The sequence below is a fragment of the Amblyomma maculatum genome, chromosome 1 (assembly GCF_055883805.1).
Source record: "Amblyomma maculatum isolate TAMU_Amacu chromosome 1, ASM5588380v1, whole genome shotgun sequence".
NCBI classification, from domain to species: domain Eukaryota; kingdom Metazoa; phylum Arthropoda; class Arachnida; order Ixodida; family Ixodidae; genus Amblyomma; species Amblyomma maculatum.
The window spans coordinates 206,036,371-206,052,900 of NC_139344.1; the positions used below are offsets into that span (position 1 = coordinate 206,036,371).

Consider the following 16,530-nt stretch of genomic DNA (forward strand, 5'->3'; position numbering starts at 1 on the left):
TCTCAGCTACCCAGCTGACTGATGATTTGCACCACCTGATCTGGACCTGTCCTGGCACGGCGAGCCTCTGTGCCAGCTAAATCTCTGCCTACCACATCCAGGTATCCGAGGACTGGACGACCACATTACCAACGCCAAGCACAAGCGTAGTGCCATGCTGGGCTTCATGGCCAGCTAGGTGCCATGATCTGCTAGGCACTCTCATCCTCGCCTAGCCCACCCACTTCTCCCTGGCACTAGCTTTTCCTGAGAGAGAGGGTGGCTGTCCAACTGCTTGAGAGTATTTTCCAAGGCCCTCCTCACGTCACTATAGTTAGGGTACTCACAAATAATATAAAAATTCTCTGGAATGTTGCAGTTCATGCAATTAGGGTTTGCTTCAACTCAGATCTTGTGGAGGAAGCCTTTGTTGTACGAGACTCTAAGCCGTAACCGATGGAGCAGAGTTCCTTGACATCGCACAACTTTAGATGATACATGAAGTTGCGAGCCTGCATCTAGCCGAGAGATCTGCTGATGGCTTGCATCGTCCCAGTGTAGATGCATAGCAGACTGCATTGAATGAGCCAGTAATGCTGCGGCATCACTTCTTGAGATTGAGAGGTGTATGGAAGGCTGGTCTTCATGAGCCAGCTTGGCTTCTGCATCAGCACTTTCATTGCCTGCGATACCGCAATGGCTGGGGATCCATTGAAACGTGACGACGTGGCCACGCTGAAAGGCCTCAGCAAGCGGAACAACAATTTGCCCAACTAGCTGCTCATGTGTACTTGGTTTTATGTTTTTTATAGTCTGTAGTGCAGGTCTCGAGTCGCAGAATATTGTCCAGTGATTTGCATTCTGCTGACCAATGTATCGGATGGCCTCTCTTATGCCTGCCAGTTCAGTTGCAGTGGATGATGTTTTATGCATAACTTTAAAATGGTGGCTGTGCGCGTGTCCAGGCACTACAAACGCCACTGCTGAAGAGGTGGTCATCACTGAGCCTTCGACAAAAGCATGCAGAGATGAGATATATGACAGTGCTGACTGTTTGAGTCCAACTGTTGCGATGTGCGACTTTTTTTGTATACCTGGAATATCATCACGCATGTGAGATTTCGGAATTGTCCATAATGGCACTGCCGAAATTTGGTGGGGCATGTTTTTTGTAAGCATTACATTCCATTGCGTCGTGATAGCTTTCAAATAAGATGCGTCTGGGCGCACGCTACTAATGTTGGCCAGGGAGTGGTGATTATGCCTAGTTATGTGTAGCAAATGCACCTGTAGTGGTTCACGTTGGACATAAATGCGGGTGGGGCAGGCTCGGCCTCATAAAATGTGCCCCACATCAAAGTTTTGCAGGGTAGTGACATTTGCGTGTGCTGTGAAGTGAGTGAGTATAACACGTGCATTCGCACCTGTGCTGAAACATGTGTCAGTGCACTTTGAGCTTTTTCTGCTGAAGTGACTCGTGTGCGTGCTTCCACGTTTGTGTTGGCATGTGTGTTCACTGACAAGTGGTGCGTCCAAGACATATGCGGCACTATGCGTTCTACGAGTGTGCATGGTTTCCTCAAGTGCGCGAGCATGACACATGTATGTGGTACTTTGAGGTTTTCTGGTGCATGTTTCTGCGTTTGTGCTGGCCTATGAGAGTGCAGAGTTCTTTGCAATTGTGGCGGTGTTTGTTCTATGACAAGTGGTGTGTGTCCAAGACATGTGCGGCATGTTTCATTTCACGGACTCGTTAAGTGTATGCATGGGCTCCTCAATAACTCAGACCACAAGTGAAACCTCACTGTACTATGACATCATCACTCTTCATTCACATCCTATCTCTTCCCCCCCTTCCCTTCCGCCGGCCGACCTCTCGGTCTTTCTTCTCATTAAATTACTCTCTCTGTCCACCCACTTTTTCTTTAGGACTCGGGTCATCCTTGTGAATAAAGATTGATGACTGAGTGACACATCTAGTTAAATCTCGTTCAGTGCCTGGATGAAGGGAAGTCGGTGCCCGGATGTAGCTCTCAGTGCTGGCTCGACACCCATCTGACTGGGGATCCTTGATGTGTAGACCCTTTGCAAAACTTGAAAGTCAGCTTCTTTGCACAGCAAAAACCCCTTCACCATGACGGCCAAACCTGTTTTGGGGGCAGAGGTTGGGTGCAGTGCAGAATACTTGTGTCAAGCCTGATGTCATGCTTAAACCTGGGGAGTAGAATTCCTTCGCTTTTGAAAACCATGATTGCGGCACCAACAGACAGAGGGTGCAGGAAATGGACGTGGCCATTATTGTCACAATAGACGTCTCCTGCACTGCACGCAACTTCGGCTCTAAAAAAAAAAAGAAAAAAAAAAAGGTTTGGCCGCCATGGTGCAGGGGTTTTTGCTGTGCAGAGAAGCTGACTTCCAGAGTTTTGCAAAGGGTCTATGGCAGTTGACCCTAGGGATGGGTAGCTCCGGAGCGAGCCGAATCTTCGGAGCCGCTCCTTTCAAAGAGCGGGTGAGCCATTTGGTTCCTCCAAGTCGGAGCCATCGGATCCGGAGCGGTCGAAGCCATTGTATCTTTCGGAGAGCTGATTGCTGGTTCTCTCGTTCGATGAACCTTTGTCACAGCACGGCCGGTCTCGAGGGAGAACGCGTTTCTCTCCCTCGAGACCGGCCATGGTCACAGGCGGGTGCGACTTCCGCGCCATCTATTAGCGATGCGAGAAAGCAACCTCCTGCCCTTTCTCGCAAGATTCGCAAATGTCCTCGCCCTCGGCTGTCTTTTGAGCGGAGTGCGCCGTTCTTTTGGTCTATACTTTTTCCCCCGGACACCAAGAGTGCCGCCGCGAATTAAGGCCGGCATAACCCGTGTCCGGTATCCCCCCCCCGAGAATAATCCAAAGACCCCTACCTACCTACCTATACTTTTGGAGAGCAAGTGAGGTGATTCTTTTGCTTTTGTTCTATGAATGGAGATCTGCTAGATGGCTGGAATGGTGGTTCTTTTGAAAAGCCGGTTCTCTCATTCAGTGAGCCTTAATTTGTTTGTCGGAGCCGGGTGAGCTTTTCAAAACGCAAAGTGAAAAAGCAACTATACCGCCCTTCCTTGTCAGTGTTGCAACCAACCCATTGCCTTCGGATCTTCCCGCGGGTACCGCGGGCGCACTGCTGCTGGTGTCCGCACTTTTTTTTCTTATCGTTTTGTTGTTTCGTTCCATGCCGACAAGTGGGAACCGGTACTCGTACTCGTCCGCTGTGTAAAGTGGTCCGCGGCAATCCCTTTAGCTCTGTATGCGTAATATAGTGTGACACCCGATGCCACTGAAGGGGGGAGTAAAGAAGCCGTAATTGGTAAAGAATAGCGCCGTTCATTGCCATGCTGCTGTACGATGTCTCACGACACTCATTGGTCGTGGTGCAACACCATTTGAAAATGAAGTCTTTCGTGTCTCAAAAGACAATCGAACGTGCAGTTTACTCTTTTGATGAAATAGCGCATAGGACGAGGACGAAGATAGGAGGGGACACAGATAGCACTGACAGCAACTATTATATATCTGATCGGAATAGAAGTGAAAGAAGTCAGTGGCAGGTAAGAAGAGGGAAATAATGACCATATGCCCGTCGCGCTCGTCGCACAACTACAGCAGAAGACCCGGCGACCTGGATTCGACGAGACGGTTCGGGGCCATCCTCCCCTGATGCCCATGAGATCGGGCATCAGGCGTTCGAGGCCAATGTTGTACTCCAAGCGTACTTGGTACGCGGTGTTTTTTAGTGTCCGGAGCGGAGCCATGCTAACTGTAGCCATGCTCCGGAGAGGATAAAGCAGAGCGAAGTGGTCCGAATGTTCCGTGTTCTTTCGTAGCACCTTCCTCAGTCGTCTCAACAGGCAGAAACCGCAACTGCAATCACAACTGCAGGCAGAAACTGATGCTAAATGCCACCGCTTGCTGTGTCACGTGCGGGCCAAAAATTTCTTTTTTACTATTAATATCACACACGCACACACACGCGCACGCACGCACGCACACACACACACACACACACACACACACACACACACACACACACACACACACACACACACACACACACATGTATATCCAGCCACCCCTGAGCAACCCACTCACTTGTACAGATGTGAGCCGTCTGCCCATCTCTAGTTGACCCACGTGACTCAGCAGCAAGATGGCGATGGAAGATAAAGTAGACCACTCGATTTTGCTAGTGCCCATCGAGCTGGCCGTTCAGGGTGTGCACCAGATAGTACAGTACATGGCTAGTGGTACTCGAGAGGTTAAGGACGTGTTGCGGAACGAGTGCAGCATGGTCTTTGAGTGCAAGGTGTACCGCAGCCTGTTCCGCAGCGCCCCGAACTTTCTGGCCCACAAACGAGTGCACTGCACTCCTCAGTACCAGCGCGAGGTGATGCCGCTGTGCTCCCTCGCCACCCCCGCGGGCGAGCAGCAGCAGCAAGTGGAACTGGAGCCGATCGTGCCCACCGAAAACGCTGTGCTTCAAGTCCGCAGCGGTGGTGCCATTGCAGAGCGCGGGGAGCAGCCGCTGCCTCTGGGCAGGGGCCCCTTGCCCGGCAGCCGCATCCGGTACGTCGCCGACCGCCTGCTGATGCGCAGCGAAGTCCTGCAGGCAGCTGGCCGAGGCAGCCGCCTCCAGCACGTCGTCGACCGCCTGCAGATGCGCAGCGAAGTCCTGCAGGCAGCTGGCCGAGAAGGCGGTCCGCAGGGTCGTGCCGCGCAGGAGGACCCCCATCAAAAACGTGGCAATGCGATATGAAGGCGATCACTTCAGGCCTTACTTCAACTTCAGGTTAACTTAAGGCCTAAAAACAGCGCGAAGGACGTAGAAGAGGACACACAGCGCTGACTGAGAAGGGGTTTTATTTTCAGAAGTTTACAAGAATATATATTCATGGATTGATTAAAGTGTTCTAGAATATGCTTGATCCTTCCTCTATGGCTTGATGCATGGCGGAAGGAAACAACTGTCATGCGCATGCCTAAAAACACGTGGGAAGGTTGGTTGGTTTGTGGAGTTTAACGTCCCAAAGCGACTCAGGCTATGAGAGACGCCATAGTGGAGGACTCCGGAAATTTCAACCACCTGGGGTTCTTTAACGTGCACTGACATCGCACAGCACACGGACGCCACTCCGTTTCGCCCCCATCGAAACGAAGCCGCCGAGGCCGGGATTCGATCCCGCTTCCTTGGGCACAGTAGTCGAGCGCCGTAACCACTGCGCCACCCCGGTAAAGTGAGCTCCCGGAGGGGCTTGTGGGAAGGGTATTTTTGCAGGTCCTGGGCGCGCAATCACGTGACCCAAAAGTGATGTCTGCGTGTCCTTTTTTTTTTTTATTTATTCTACTGGAGGGTGGCTGCAAAAAATTTCAATACGCGGGAAGGATGAAAGGAAGCCCTTGGCGGTCGGAGCGCGGCTGGGGGAGGAGAAGCGTCTAGCCGTCCTGCGTGCAAAGCACACAGCAGTATGCACGTTTTGTTTTTTTTTTTCGCAGTGATGAGCGGACAGGCTAGCCAATGTAGACAGTGCGGTTTCAAACCAGTAACGTCTTGGAGCTGCCCACGCTCGCTTGCTTCCTTTCTTCCTTTTTTTGTTTTTTTATCCTAGCAGTGAGTAATGGGTTGATTTGGCCTGAGCTGCAGCGGAGGTAGCGCAAAAGATTTGTCTGCTTCTGTGCGCAGCGCGTTGCACAGGGCTGAATAAGCCGCTTTTGCACCTTAAGCTATGCCCGTAATGTGGAACAACTATAGAGACAGAAAATTGTCTGTCCGTAAGTATAAGCACACCTTGTATATAGTTCTCAGCTTAATTACGTCAATGTTTACGCGCCCTTAAAATATGCTCTGTCTAGCCAGTTATTTTCCACCACTAAAGAACTGCATGTATGTGGGCGTGCGAGCATGCAAATAATTATGCGCAGGCACTCAATATATTTGTGGCCCCGCATACGGTCAGTACTCCACGTTTTCATTACAATGAGGAAAGCAAACACACATTCCCTGCAGCGCGCTGCGAAGAAGCAGACCTACGACTTCCTAGTCCCTGCGCCGCTTCGAATACCAGCCACCCGCCAAACCACCGGAAGAAAATGAATTAACGCAAAATATTGCAAACGAACAGGATCGGCGCTCACTCTACACCTCCCCGCATATACCACATGGTTTGGGCGTGCCAAGTTGCCCCTTCTTTAACCCCTCTCCCCCACCTCTGCATGGAAGATTGGGAGGCCACCCTGCAGGACCCCTGCCCGGAGCACCAGCAGTGGCTGGCTCGCCGAGCTGTTACTGCAGCCACGGCCAACGGGACCCTTAACGGGACCCCTCCCCCCCCCCCTACCCTCACTGATTAAATAAATAAAGATGTTTTGTCCTCCTCCTCCCCGCGTCGCGCCTTTTGACTGAGCAACACGCCTCTCAAGAAAAAAAAAGAAAAAAGGAGCACCGTGAATGTGATGTATAGGCTACATCACCCCAGTGTCATGTGATTGCACACCGAGGACCTGCAAAAACATTCTCCCAAAACATGGTGCCTAAAACCGAAGCTAACAAATGTTTGCTAACCCGGTTAAGCATTGACAGCTTGAATGGAGTGGAAAAGGCTACTTGTACATTCTAACGTTGCGCTATCTTTTAGGTTACATGACAAAGCATATGGAGGTAGGGAATTGTGGCATTTATTTTTCACTTGAGGGTGCCACTGCATGAGTGAGTAAAAAGGCACGCATGGCTGGGCTACAGTCAGTACGTTGTTGGCCCCCAACTAGCATTCTGTGCGTCACTCTCGGCCGGCAAACGTTGTCTGAAGTTTTTCTTTTGTCTTTTTCTGCTTGTAGGCGTTACCAGTAAGCCGGTTAATTCTGCACTTTTCTGTTCCTGTCTAAGCAAACATACAGCAACAAACGGATTGGTTAAGCGGCCATGGGTCTATTAATGTTGGACGAAACTGTACTATGGCTCTTAACCAGTTTGGAATGTAAGACGAAGCATAGAAACATTTGTTGATTACACTGTGGGACTGGTTTATGAGCTTCCACTGTAGTATGGTAAAATGCATATGGGTCAAACCAGACGATGCCTGAATGAGAATAAAAAAAGATGTAACTATGCAAGGACCGTAACCTGCCGCTTCACTGCCGTTATCGTATGCATAAAGGAACGTAAAAATAAATATGTAAACCTGAGTCTATTCGAGAAGTGCAGAACCTAAAAAAAAAACTTATGGTATCACAAGGGAAATAATTGAAGCTGAAAGAATCCTAGAACATTGGGACCGTTATGTCAGCACCCTTTCGGTGCCGTTTTAGCACAGAGCTGATGTTCTTGGCAAGGCGTAAAAAAGATGATTAGCTGGTAGGCATGTGCACCACACATACTTATTTCCTTTCATCATGGAACCATGAAGTTGTCAGCACTGTGTGTGTCCTCGTCTATCTTCGTCCTTAGCGCTGTTTCATCCAACATCACATTAAACTGTTTGAACACGGTTTACTTCGCGAGAACCGAAGAGCAAATGCATGGGATTAGCTAGCCATGTGTTTCCTCTATCCTGTGCCATCATGTTTGTTGTGGACAAAGCTGTTGTGGTGCTGCAACTTTTTGGTCAATTTTGCCGGTGCGAACATGATAACGTGCAAATCGTACTAGACCATTTTGTCTTAGAGGAAAGTGGGGGGGGGGGGATCAACCCATTGAATTGTAGTGGAGGGGTTGGAGAAAGTCCCCTGCCACACACACAGTTTTTTTTTCTTTTGCCGTTGGCGTCGAAATAAACATTACAGATCTAGTTTCTTGTCACCGATGTCAGCCGGGAAAAACATTCTAGGGGGCACTATGGACCACCAAACTGTGATGAGGCGAAATCCGCTATTGCATGGTGGTCCAAAGCCCTTCACTACGGCACCTCTTTTTCTTTTCGGTCCCACCTTGCTCCTTTTCCTTATGGCTTGGTTAAGACATGTCCGCAGAGTATTGTGACAGATACTGTGCCTTTTGTTTCCTGTAAACCAATTTGAAACACCGCTGATGTCTGCTTCTGTGTGGTGTAGCGCTCAAGGAAGCACCAAATGAAAGGCGCCGCACAGATGCCTGGCATATGCACTGGCTACTGGTGACTTGGCTACTGGCTTAAGTTTGTGACAGATACTGGGCATTTTCTTCCCTGTAAATCAATTTGAAATGCCGCTGATGCTTGCTGTACTGCATCTGCTTCTGTATATGCTGTGTGGTGCGGCGTTCGAGGAAGTGCCAAATGAAAGGCGCCGCACGGACGCCTGGGTCAGACACACGGCGGGGTCCACTTCTTATATGCGTGAATCGCCTGATGACATCATGACCAGTCGCGACGTCATGACCATCCGTCACGAGGTGATGATGTCATAGTCAGTCATCTGTCATCATCATCACTATCACTACCACTATTATTATTGACCACTATATCCACTGTTAACTAGTGGTGGCGGTCTTCATAGCAACCGTGCTGGCATGACATTAGACAAGCAGAACTAATGGTGGATTCCAATCGCAGGGTTGGAGCACTTCCAGAGCAACGTTTCCTGCTCTTTACGGAGCAGTTGTATTACAAACATAGATTCAGAACACGGATCGCGTCTTCTAAACGCAGATGGGGAGCAATCGCCGAGCCAAAGTCACTTCGTGGAGTAGTCAAAAGTACTTCGTCAAAATTGGCGGAACCGGCCGGAAGTTTGCATGACTTACTCCTTCAGCAGCGCTCTCCATTTCCACCCGCTTGTCGTCTCGGCCGTGCAGGCTCCGCCCTCAGTGCTTTTTAGCAGACGATCAGTACTTGCCACCGCTTTCGTTGCAAATTCCCGTCGCGATCTTTTCTCTTGGGGAGAGCGGGTTGGAGAGCAGCCTCATCTCAAAGGGCGACTGCAAAACTGTCTGTATGTGCTTCAATTTCGTAAACTCCAAGCCATTCAGTTACTGCTATGCTTTGGGCGGCTGAAAACTGCGCACCACGACTGTTTTATTCGAAAAACAGCTGAAGAACTCTTACCGTGTGCACCTGCGTGTGATTGTGCGACCATAAATGAAATGATCACGTAGGTTGTTGATGCCAACATCTCAAGAACCAGCAGGAGCAACTTAAATACATTACATGTTTGAAAACAGACGATTCGGCCCTTACATGAAGTGCAGACAAGCGCAAGGAGTGACGGGATTTTCCTCTGTCAGTTTGTGAGCTCCATCTACTTGCTCCAGCCGGAACACAAGTGTTCAAAACGCAGAGTCGGAACCCCTGCTCTTCACCGGATTCAGGCGCTCTGTCATGGCATGTGCGGGACGCTCTGGTTCTGTGATTTTAACTCACCATAAGATACGTTTCTCACATGTCCGGCGTGGCTATCAGGATGATTGGACAGACGGACGCCGGACACCGCATATGAGGCATTAAAAGCTTTTGCCTTAGGGCTCCAATATAGTCTGACGTAACGCACGCGCGTCGACCTCCGCGACGTTACATCGGCAAAAAACCTACGTCTATAGTCCAATGTCACGGCGTGATGGACGTAGCGAGCGCGAGCCGACATGGCCCAACGTCGCCGACGCACAAATAGAATCTCGCCTATTTCTCGCCGACCGCGCCAGCCACGCATCCCAGCATTCCTCACGCGCAGTGAAGATGGCGGCTTGCTATGGAAACGGCTAAGGAGCCTTAGAAAAGGCGACCGCACGCTCGTTTCAGACACTGTTGCGGAAAAGCTGCTAGAAGGCATTCAAGCGCAGCCCTGTGTCTATGATACCAAACGAATTGACTACAGAGACGTTGAGAAGAAAAAAATGCTTGGGATGCAATCCGTCAGCAGTGCGGCCGGGCAAAGCAGTGAGCTCTTCGCTGCAGTACGTGTGCCGGGCCCGTTTTAATGCAGTGCTCGAGGAGGTGTAATGATGGTGTTGTTTTCTTTATCTGCAGTACATTCAGTGGAAGAATACCAGAAGCTGCGGAAGCAGCTTCACATAGAGCTGCGACCTGTACACGCCGGAATCGAAGGCCATGGATTTGGGCACACGGAATGTGAGCGGCTCAATAACCTGGGAATTCGCAAAATTGATGAAATTTTACAGGAACTGGTTGCCAACCGAAAAAGTGATCCTCATGACTGTGTAATCTCCAACTTTTCTGTAATCTTACAGATACTTAAATGATGATCAGTTTTCAGTAAAACTCGCACGTACACAATCATTATCGTTCTGTCTGTAGCCGTCGTCGACGCGGGCTCAGGCTGTTGCTGGGCTGGACATCTCCACGGCTGGCTGTAAATGCTTTGTGCCATTTTAACATTCGCAACATTTTGAACATTCACAGTAAACACATTGCATATTGTCTTCATCGCGACAGTAATTAGTGCCTCAATAGGCGGCCAGTTCTTCCCTGCAGGTACCCTGTCGTCTGCTCGAAAATGCACACCGAAATGTACCAGCCCTCGAGGCGTCTCGTGCGCATGCGCGCGGCGACACCGTGCACGCCAGCTGCGCCGAACTGTAGAGGCGACAGTTTTTTGACGCGCCCTTCATAGCCGACGTACCATGGCCAACGTCGCCGGCTATGCCAGTCGCGTCGAAAAATTGGGCCTTTAATATTGCAGCACGAGTGGAGGAGTAGGGAAGGGGAGGGGGGCAGCAAGGGCTGGTGGGCTTGGACGGGGCAAGTGCCCCTTTTGCAATTCGTGCAGACGTCCATGCACTAAAATGTATGTGTCGTCGTTGCAAACAGTGCCACTGCAGCAATGCCGCAGTCCCTCAGCAGTAGCAGCGGTGCCAGTGGTCGTGCATGTTCTGGGTTCACCCGATGGCCACTCGGCGAATGACTCTACTCTCAATGCTAGTCTCCGGAGCCTACCACTAAAGGCAGCTGCAGTACAGCGTACTAGAATTCTAGTACACTGTAGCTGCAGTAGTGGGGCCCCCGCGGCGGCATTTATGTCCTCTCCTGTTGATTGGAGGACGTGCTCGCCACTGATGCAAAAAAATTGGTCGTTGCTTAGTTCAGCTAGGCCAGGATATATGTAGCGAAAGCATGTGTGCCTGGCGCTGGGCTACCTACTCCTCTCCAATCCAATCTAATCTCATCCAAACCAGTGTAATCTAATCTAATCCAATCCAAACCAATCCAGTTCAATGAAGTACAGTTAATTCCAGTGAAATACAGTCCAACTAATCCTGTCCAATTCAGTCCAATCCAATCCAATCCATTCCTGTCCAATGCTGAGTACACGCTCGCCCAAAATGCACCGCTGACTAGCCTATCATCATCACTACAATCATCTTCATGCTAGAGAAGTTGAATTAGGATGTGCTACTCATTATATCTAGCTATGTTGTTGTTGCAGTAAAGACTAGACACCACCTTCTTCTGGTTGCTTCCTGATTGCCAGATGGCGCGGCGAGCGCGCGGCGTTCGCCAGCTGCGGTGGTTGCTAGGCAATGGCTCTGTGCCTCCTGCCACGCAAAACTCCTTGTTCGTGGCCAATGTAGCTTTAGCTACAAAAGAAGGGGGGGGGGGGGGGGGGGGGAAGGGGGGTATGACAAAACAATGTCTGCTATTTGTGTATGCTGTATTCTGTTTTAATCATTTTGTATTGTCCACTCCAGCCCGAGCCTTAAATTTAGGCTGGCAGTATCTTTGAAATAAATAAATATATCTTTCATTTTTGCCACTGTTTTTTCCGTGCAATACTACTGTAACGTGTAAGAGCAACCCTAATTGGAATTTGACCAGCTTATCTCTGGTGCAATGTAGAGAAGCCAACCTAACTTGTTTGGCACTTGGTTGTTTGCGGTCTGCGGAATCTCTGCGAGTGGCTTCAGAAAGTAGCTAGTCTACCTTTCCCTGCTCTTTAGCAGTGATATCCCCCCCCCCCCCCCCTCATAGTAGGCATCCCTTCACTGATTAAATTGCTGCTCTTATGCATGCTTTTTTTTTTTTTATATAAAATTTTATACACAAATTTCAGTTATATAAAACTATTTTGTGATTTTTTGCCTGCTTGCTATAAAAAACTAACCATTGTCTTCTGCCATCTGAGTGCATGAAGTGCCACCAGGGTTATAATGATGTAAAGCTTTGGAATGCACAGAAAGCTATTGACCTCTTTGTTCTGCCGCTTGACAGTTGAGTAGATGATTCTTTTCTGATTTTCTGGGCATTATTGTGGCCTCTAGCAGGCTTGAAAAATTTGTTAGGCACATGAAAAGCCCTGTACATGAAACACTTGCATTTTTAAGAGTATTTACAGTGACTATTGCTTTCAGGTTCCCGCCCTTTCAAGTGTCCCCACTGCGACCTTCGTTTTCGCACATCTGGCCACCGGAAGAGTCACATCCTGACGCATTTCAAGAGTGGAAATGTGCGGCGCCGAAGCCGCTTGCTGCCTCGCGAAGAGAAAGCTCCACCAGTGGCCGTCCTTGAAGAAGGGGCCCCTGATGCGGAGGGAATCATGGAGGAAATCCAACTGCAGCTGGCCCCAGGCATCCAGATCACAGGTCTTAACCCTTCCACACAAACTGTGCAGATTGATGCAACTTTTTTGCAGCAGCTACAGCAGCTGCAGCAGCAGGGCAACATCAACATCTCCATCACACCATCAGCCACAGGCTCCAGTGGTCCAGATCTGGAGCAGCAGTTGGACGCTGGATCGTTCCTTATTCAGCAGGATGCCTCAGGTGGCAGCTCAGCGGTGCTGGACCAGTCACTGCCACTGGTAGCATCGGAGGGCAAGGATGGAGCGGTGACTTTCACAGTGGTGGAAGGAGGATCCAGCAGCACAGGCCAGGACGAGGTGCCTGCCGCGCAGATGGCTGTTGCTGAACTTGGCCTTGATGAACTGGCAGCAGCTGAGGGTAGCCTTATGGAGGGTGCAGTCATAGATGCAGCTGATTTTGTAACTCCTGGCATGATCACCGAGGCTGCTGGTGAGAAACGCAGAAAAGCAGTGGATGATGGCGATGGCGCTCGGATCCACGTCTGTGACCTGTGTGGCAAGTCCTACAAGAGAGCAAGTCATCTCAAGGAGCATCTCGAGTCACACAAGAGCAAAGAAGATAAAGGGAAAAAGGCTCTTCACCAGTGCTCGGAGTGCCCAAAGGCATTCTCTAAGCCTAGTCAGCTAAAAAGGCACGAGCGAATCCACACAGGGGAGCGGCCTTTCCAGTGCAACGTGTGCAGCAAGTCGTTTAACCAGAATAATGCCTTGCTTGTGCATCTCATCAAGCACACAGGAGCAAAGCCTTTCAAGTGTGATGCCTGTGGTAGCCAATTTACTCAAAAGTGCAACCTTATGGCACATATCAGAAGGGTGCACAAAGTAGATGAGACTGCTCCAAAAGAACCAGAAACATTATGATGCAGGTTTGTTATATAGGTATTGTCAGCATTTTTAAGAAAAAAGTGGGCTATTTATTATACGCATCCCCATTAATGGTTTTGTTTGGCATTTGAAATTCATCTGCCTGTTCCTTTCTTTGATTTAAAAATGTTGAGTTTTGTGAGTTCAGACACAAGTCTTGAACTCTGCCTTTAGAATTGTAAATATGATGCATGTCGTGTAAGTGTTTAATTTGGCTCAAATGTGTATTTTTATATGTTTTGTATATTAAAAGAGCAAGAGCAAAAATAAGAAATAAAATGGAATGTGCATTCTTCTAGTACACTGGCAAATGTCAGTACAGCAAAGCTTTATCTTAGCTAAGACCTTTTGTTTAATCGCACCATGTAAGTCATAACTGTGATTCATTAAAGTAAGGCAAGTGTAGTAATTTTCAAGCTTCACAGCTTTAGGAATGTGCTAAAGAAACCCCTATGCCTCTGCCCTATGATGCCAGAAAAGTAAGTCGTTGGACTATTGTGCAAGGGAAATCAGGTAAAAGGTTGCCCCACTGTGGTCGGGCACGCATGCGCTTCATCACCTGCTCTCTGTTGGTAGCAGTATCATAAAACCACAGCAGTATGGGAATACCATCAAGCAATTTTCAAAAACAGACATTCAGAGAAACATTGTTGAATGCAGTCATTAGAGGCCAGCGAGCATCTTCAGTATTTCTGTCTGCACAGAAATCGAAGGATTTATTATCGCAGCAGAACAAAATTTGTGACATCTCTGTCTGTCAGGAGTTAATATTGTGAAGCCATGGAGGCGGCATAAGCACACAAGCTTCTTCTCCCAAAAGTCATTAACTTCTAGCCCTCATCATCAATGGCATTGTAGTAACTCAAGTTTGATGTCACACAAAAGTTAGTGTGAAGAATTGCTTTTTGTTAATTAGATACATTGTACTTTGGCTTCCTAAATTTATTTTCACAGTTACCACGCATTTAGAGTTATTACTACAAGGAAGAAAAGCCGGCTAGCAAAAACTTTGTACCCTTTTAACGTGATCTGAGCTTGCAGCATGTCTTGTAATTCTATGAATGCCCGGGTAGAGAGGAGGGCTGCTTGGGCAGTAATTGTCAAGCGGACAGCTTGTCTCCCCTCTGTGCGGTGCCTTGTACAGCTTAAGCAGACGAAAGATTCTAGCCCGCTTCACATCCTCTCATTCTGCACAGTACTTCCGGTATGTTATCCTAGTAAGGGTGCCTTTGTGCTTGATTGTAAATACAGTCTGGGAGCAAGTGTTAAAAAAAGAAAAATAAGCCTTGTAATAGTTTCTTAACTCGTTAGCTGAAAAACACCAAAGCTGACTTCTTGAATTTGCTATTATAGGTGAATTGAGCGCAGAGAGTTCACATTGCCTAAGCATGCTATAATAGATAATACCCTCTTGTTTGCAAACTCCAAGCTGCTTTTCTTTTCCGCAGCCATGTCCGTGCTCTTTTAGGGGGATGCAGGGGTGAAATCAATTTTCACCAAAAAAAAAGTATTCTTAAATTTTTACTGTTTTAGATTGTGCATCTATTAAAGAAACTTCTCAGCAAGTTTGGTTAATTGTTTAGCGAGATGGGGGGCATTCACCACCGAAAGCGCCTATGAACGCTGATTTCAAGATGCAGCCGCATAGCAGGCAAGTAACTGAATGCGGAGTGTATCCACTAGTTCGAATGCTTGTTTTTCATGCTTTTTAGCCAAAAGAACCTGCTATCAAGAGAGCAGCAGACAGCTAAAAAGAAAAACAAAGAGAAAGCAAACTTTGGGCCATGGAAACAGCGGATTGGCTGGTAAACAGAAGTAGATGCTTGGATTGACTAAAGCGCAGCACGTAACCTTCGAATGTTGTCTTCATACCGCTGGGAGCCTGTCTAACCAAAAGGCTGGAGATAGAATAGCAAACAGCCAAGGAAAGCATTTCACGAGTGCAGGCAAGGGTGCTGGACAACTATAAAGCTGGGAAAAAAAAAAGTCTACTCGAAGCAATCGCCACAAAACAGGATCATGTTGAAAAGGATGACCCAACGTATACACCAGGCCAGTTTGACTTATTAATTTAGGGCCTGTATTTAGCATAATTTGAAACATTTTGCAAGAGAACAGCCTTTAGGAAAATTGCCACTTCTAAACTCTTTTGTCAAAGGCTGCTTTCAAGGTAGTTTCTAGGTTGAAATTTTGTTAGGAACAAGATAAGGTTGTTTTTGGATTCCTAATCATTCTTGTAGAAAAATTATTAAATATGTGGCATACAACTACAGCAGAAAAATGAAGTTTGTTTTTAAAGTGCTCAGAATTTTACAAAGGTTACAAAGAACCCGCATTTATCCTGCCTAATAAACTACCTAGAAGTTATCTAACCACAAACGAGTAGTACATGTTAATGATTTTTGAAATGATAGTTTTCCTAAGCTGACACACTTAATTACTCATCATGACAGATACTTTTTTTTCCATTCGTGCTAAGGTCAAGTCTTCTCTGAAAATCTTACTGAAGTTGGTGCAACAGTTCAAAAGTTAACCCTTTAGCCCCGTGTTCCCCCTTGAAGCTTTTTTGTTTCATGTCATGGGGGAGCATGATTATGGTGTGCAGAGGCATCTACAACAGTGCAAATCAGCCTGGTTTCACATGCGCTGACAATATTTCAAGTGCCGCTGGATCCTTTATTTTGCTGCATACAGCAGCTGATTGCTGCCTGAGGTGTCACCGCACTTCGTACTGCAGTCGGGTGAAACTTGAAAAAAAAGTCATAGAGGTTCAACTATCCTTAAACCAAGTTTCACGAGCAATAGCCATCGGCCGCAGTTGTTGCGGTCGCTTCGATCTTATGAATCGCTTCCACGCTTGGTAAGCTTCCAGGCTAGATTTTACAGTACGAGCCAAATTTTAATAGCAACATATGAAGAACAAGATGACAAATTGTTTGACACCATCCAGAATGTACTGCGCCGAATGGTTCAGCCACAACGGGCATTTGAAGGTTAATTGAGGAGGTATGGTTCGGGATGACAAAGGTACTGTGAGTTGAGCTAGTTGGTGCTTCATTTTTTAAAAATACACAGCACAACAAACATAGGACAAGCGAGTAGACGGGAACAGCGCTGTTCCCGTCTACTCGCTTGTCCTATGTTTGTTGCG

The 16,530-nt window shown here is 48.0% G+C and overlaps 1 protein-coding gene across 4 annotated transcripts in view; it reads left to right on the plus strand.

Moving 5' to 3' along the window:
* The window catches only part of LOC146205421 (uncharacterized), a 124,385-nt gene that overhangs the window by 100,154 nt on the left and 7,701 nt on the right, over positions 1-16,530 (plus strand). For 3 of the 4 annotated variants that reach the window (XM_084590079.1, XM_084590082.1, XM_084590081.1), the window contains one exon: positions 12,286-16,464. In XM_084590079.1, coding sequence (XP_084446205.1) covers positions 12,286-13,376 — 1,091 coding nt within the window. In that variant the 3' untranslated portion in view covers positions 13,377-16,464. Of the gene's footprint in view, positions 1-12,285; positions 16,465-16,530 lie in introns of those variants that run through there. The other variant, XR_014704176.1, reaches the window with a different exon arrangement.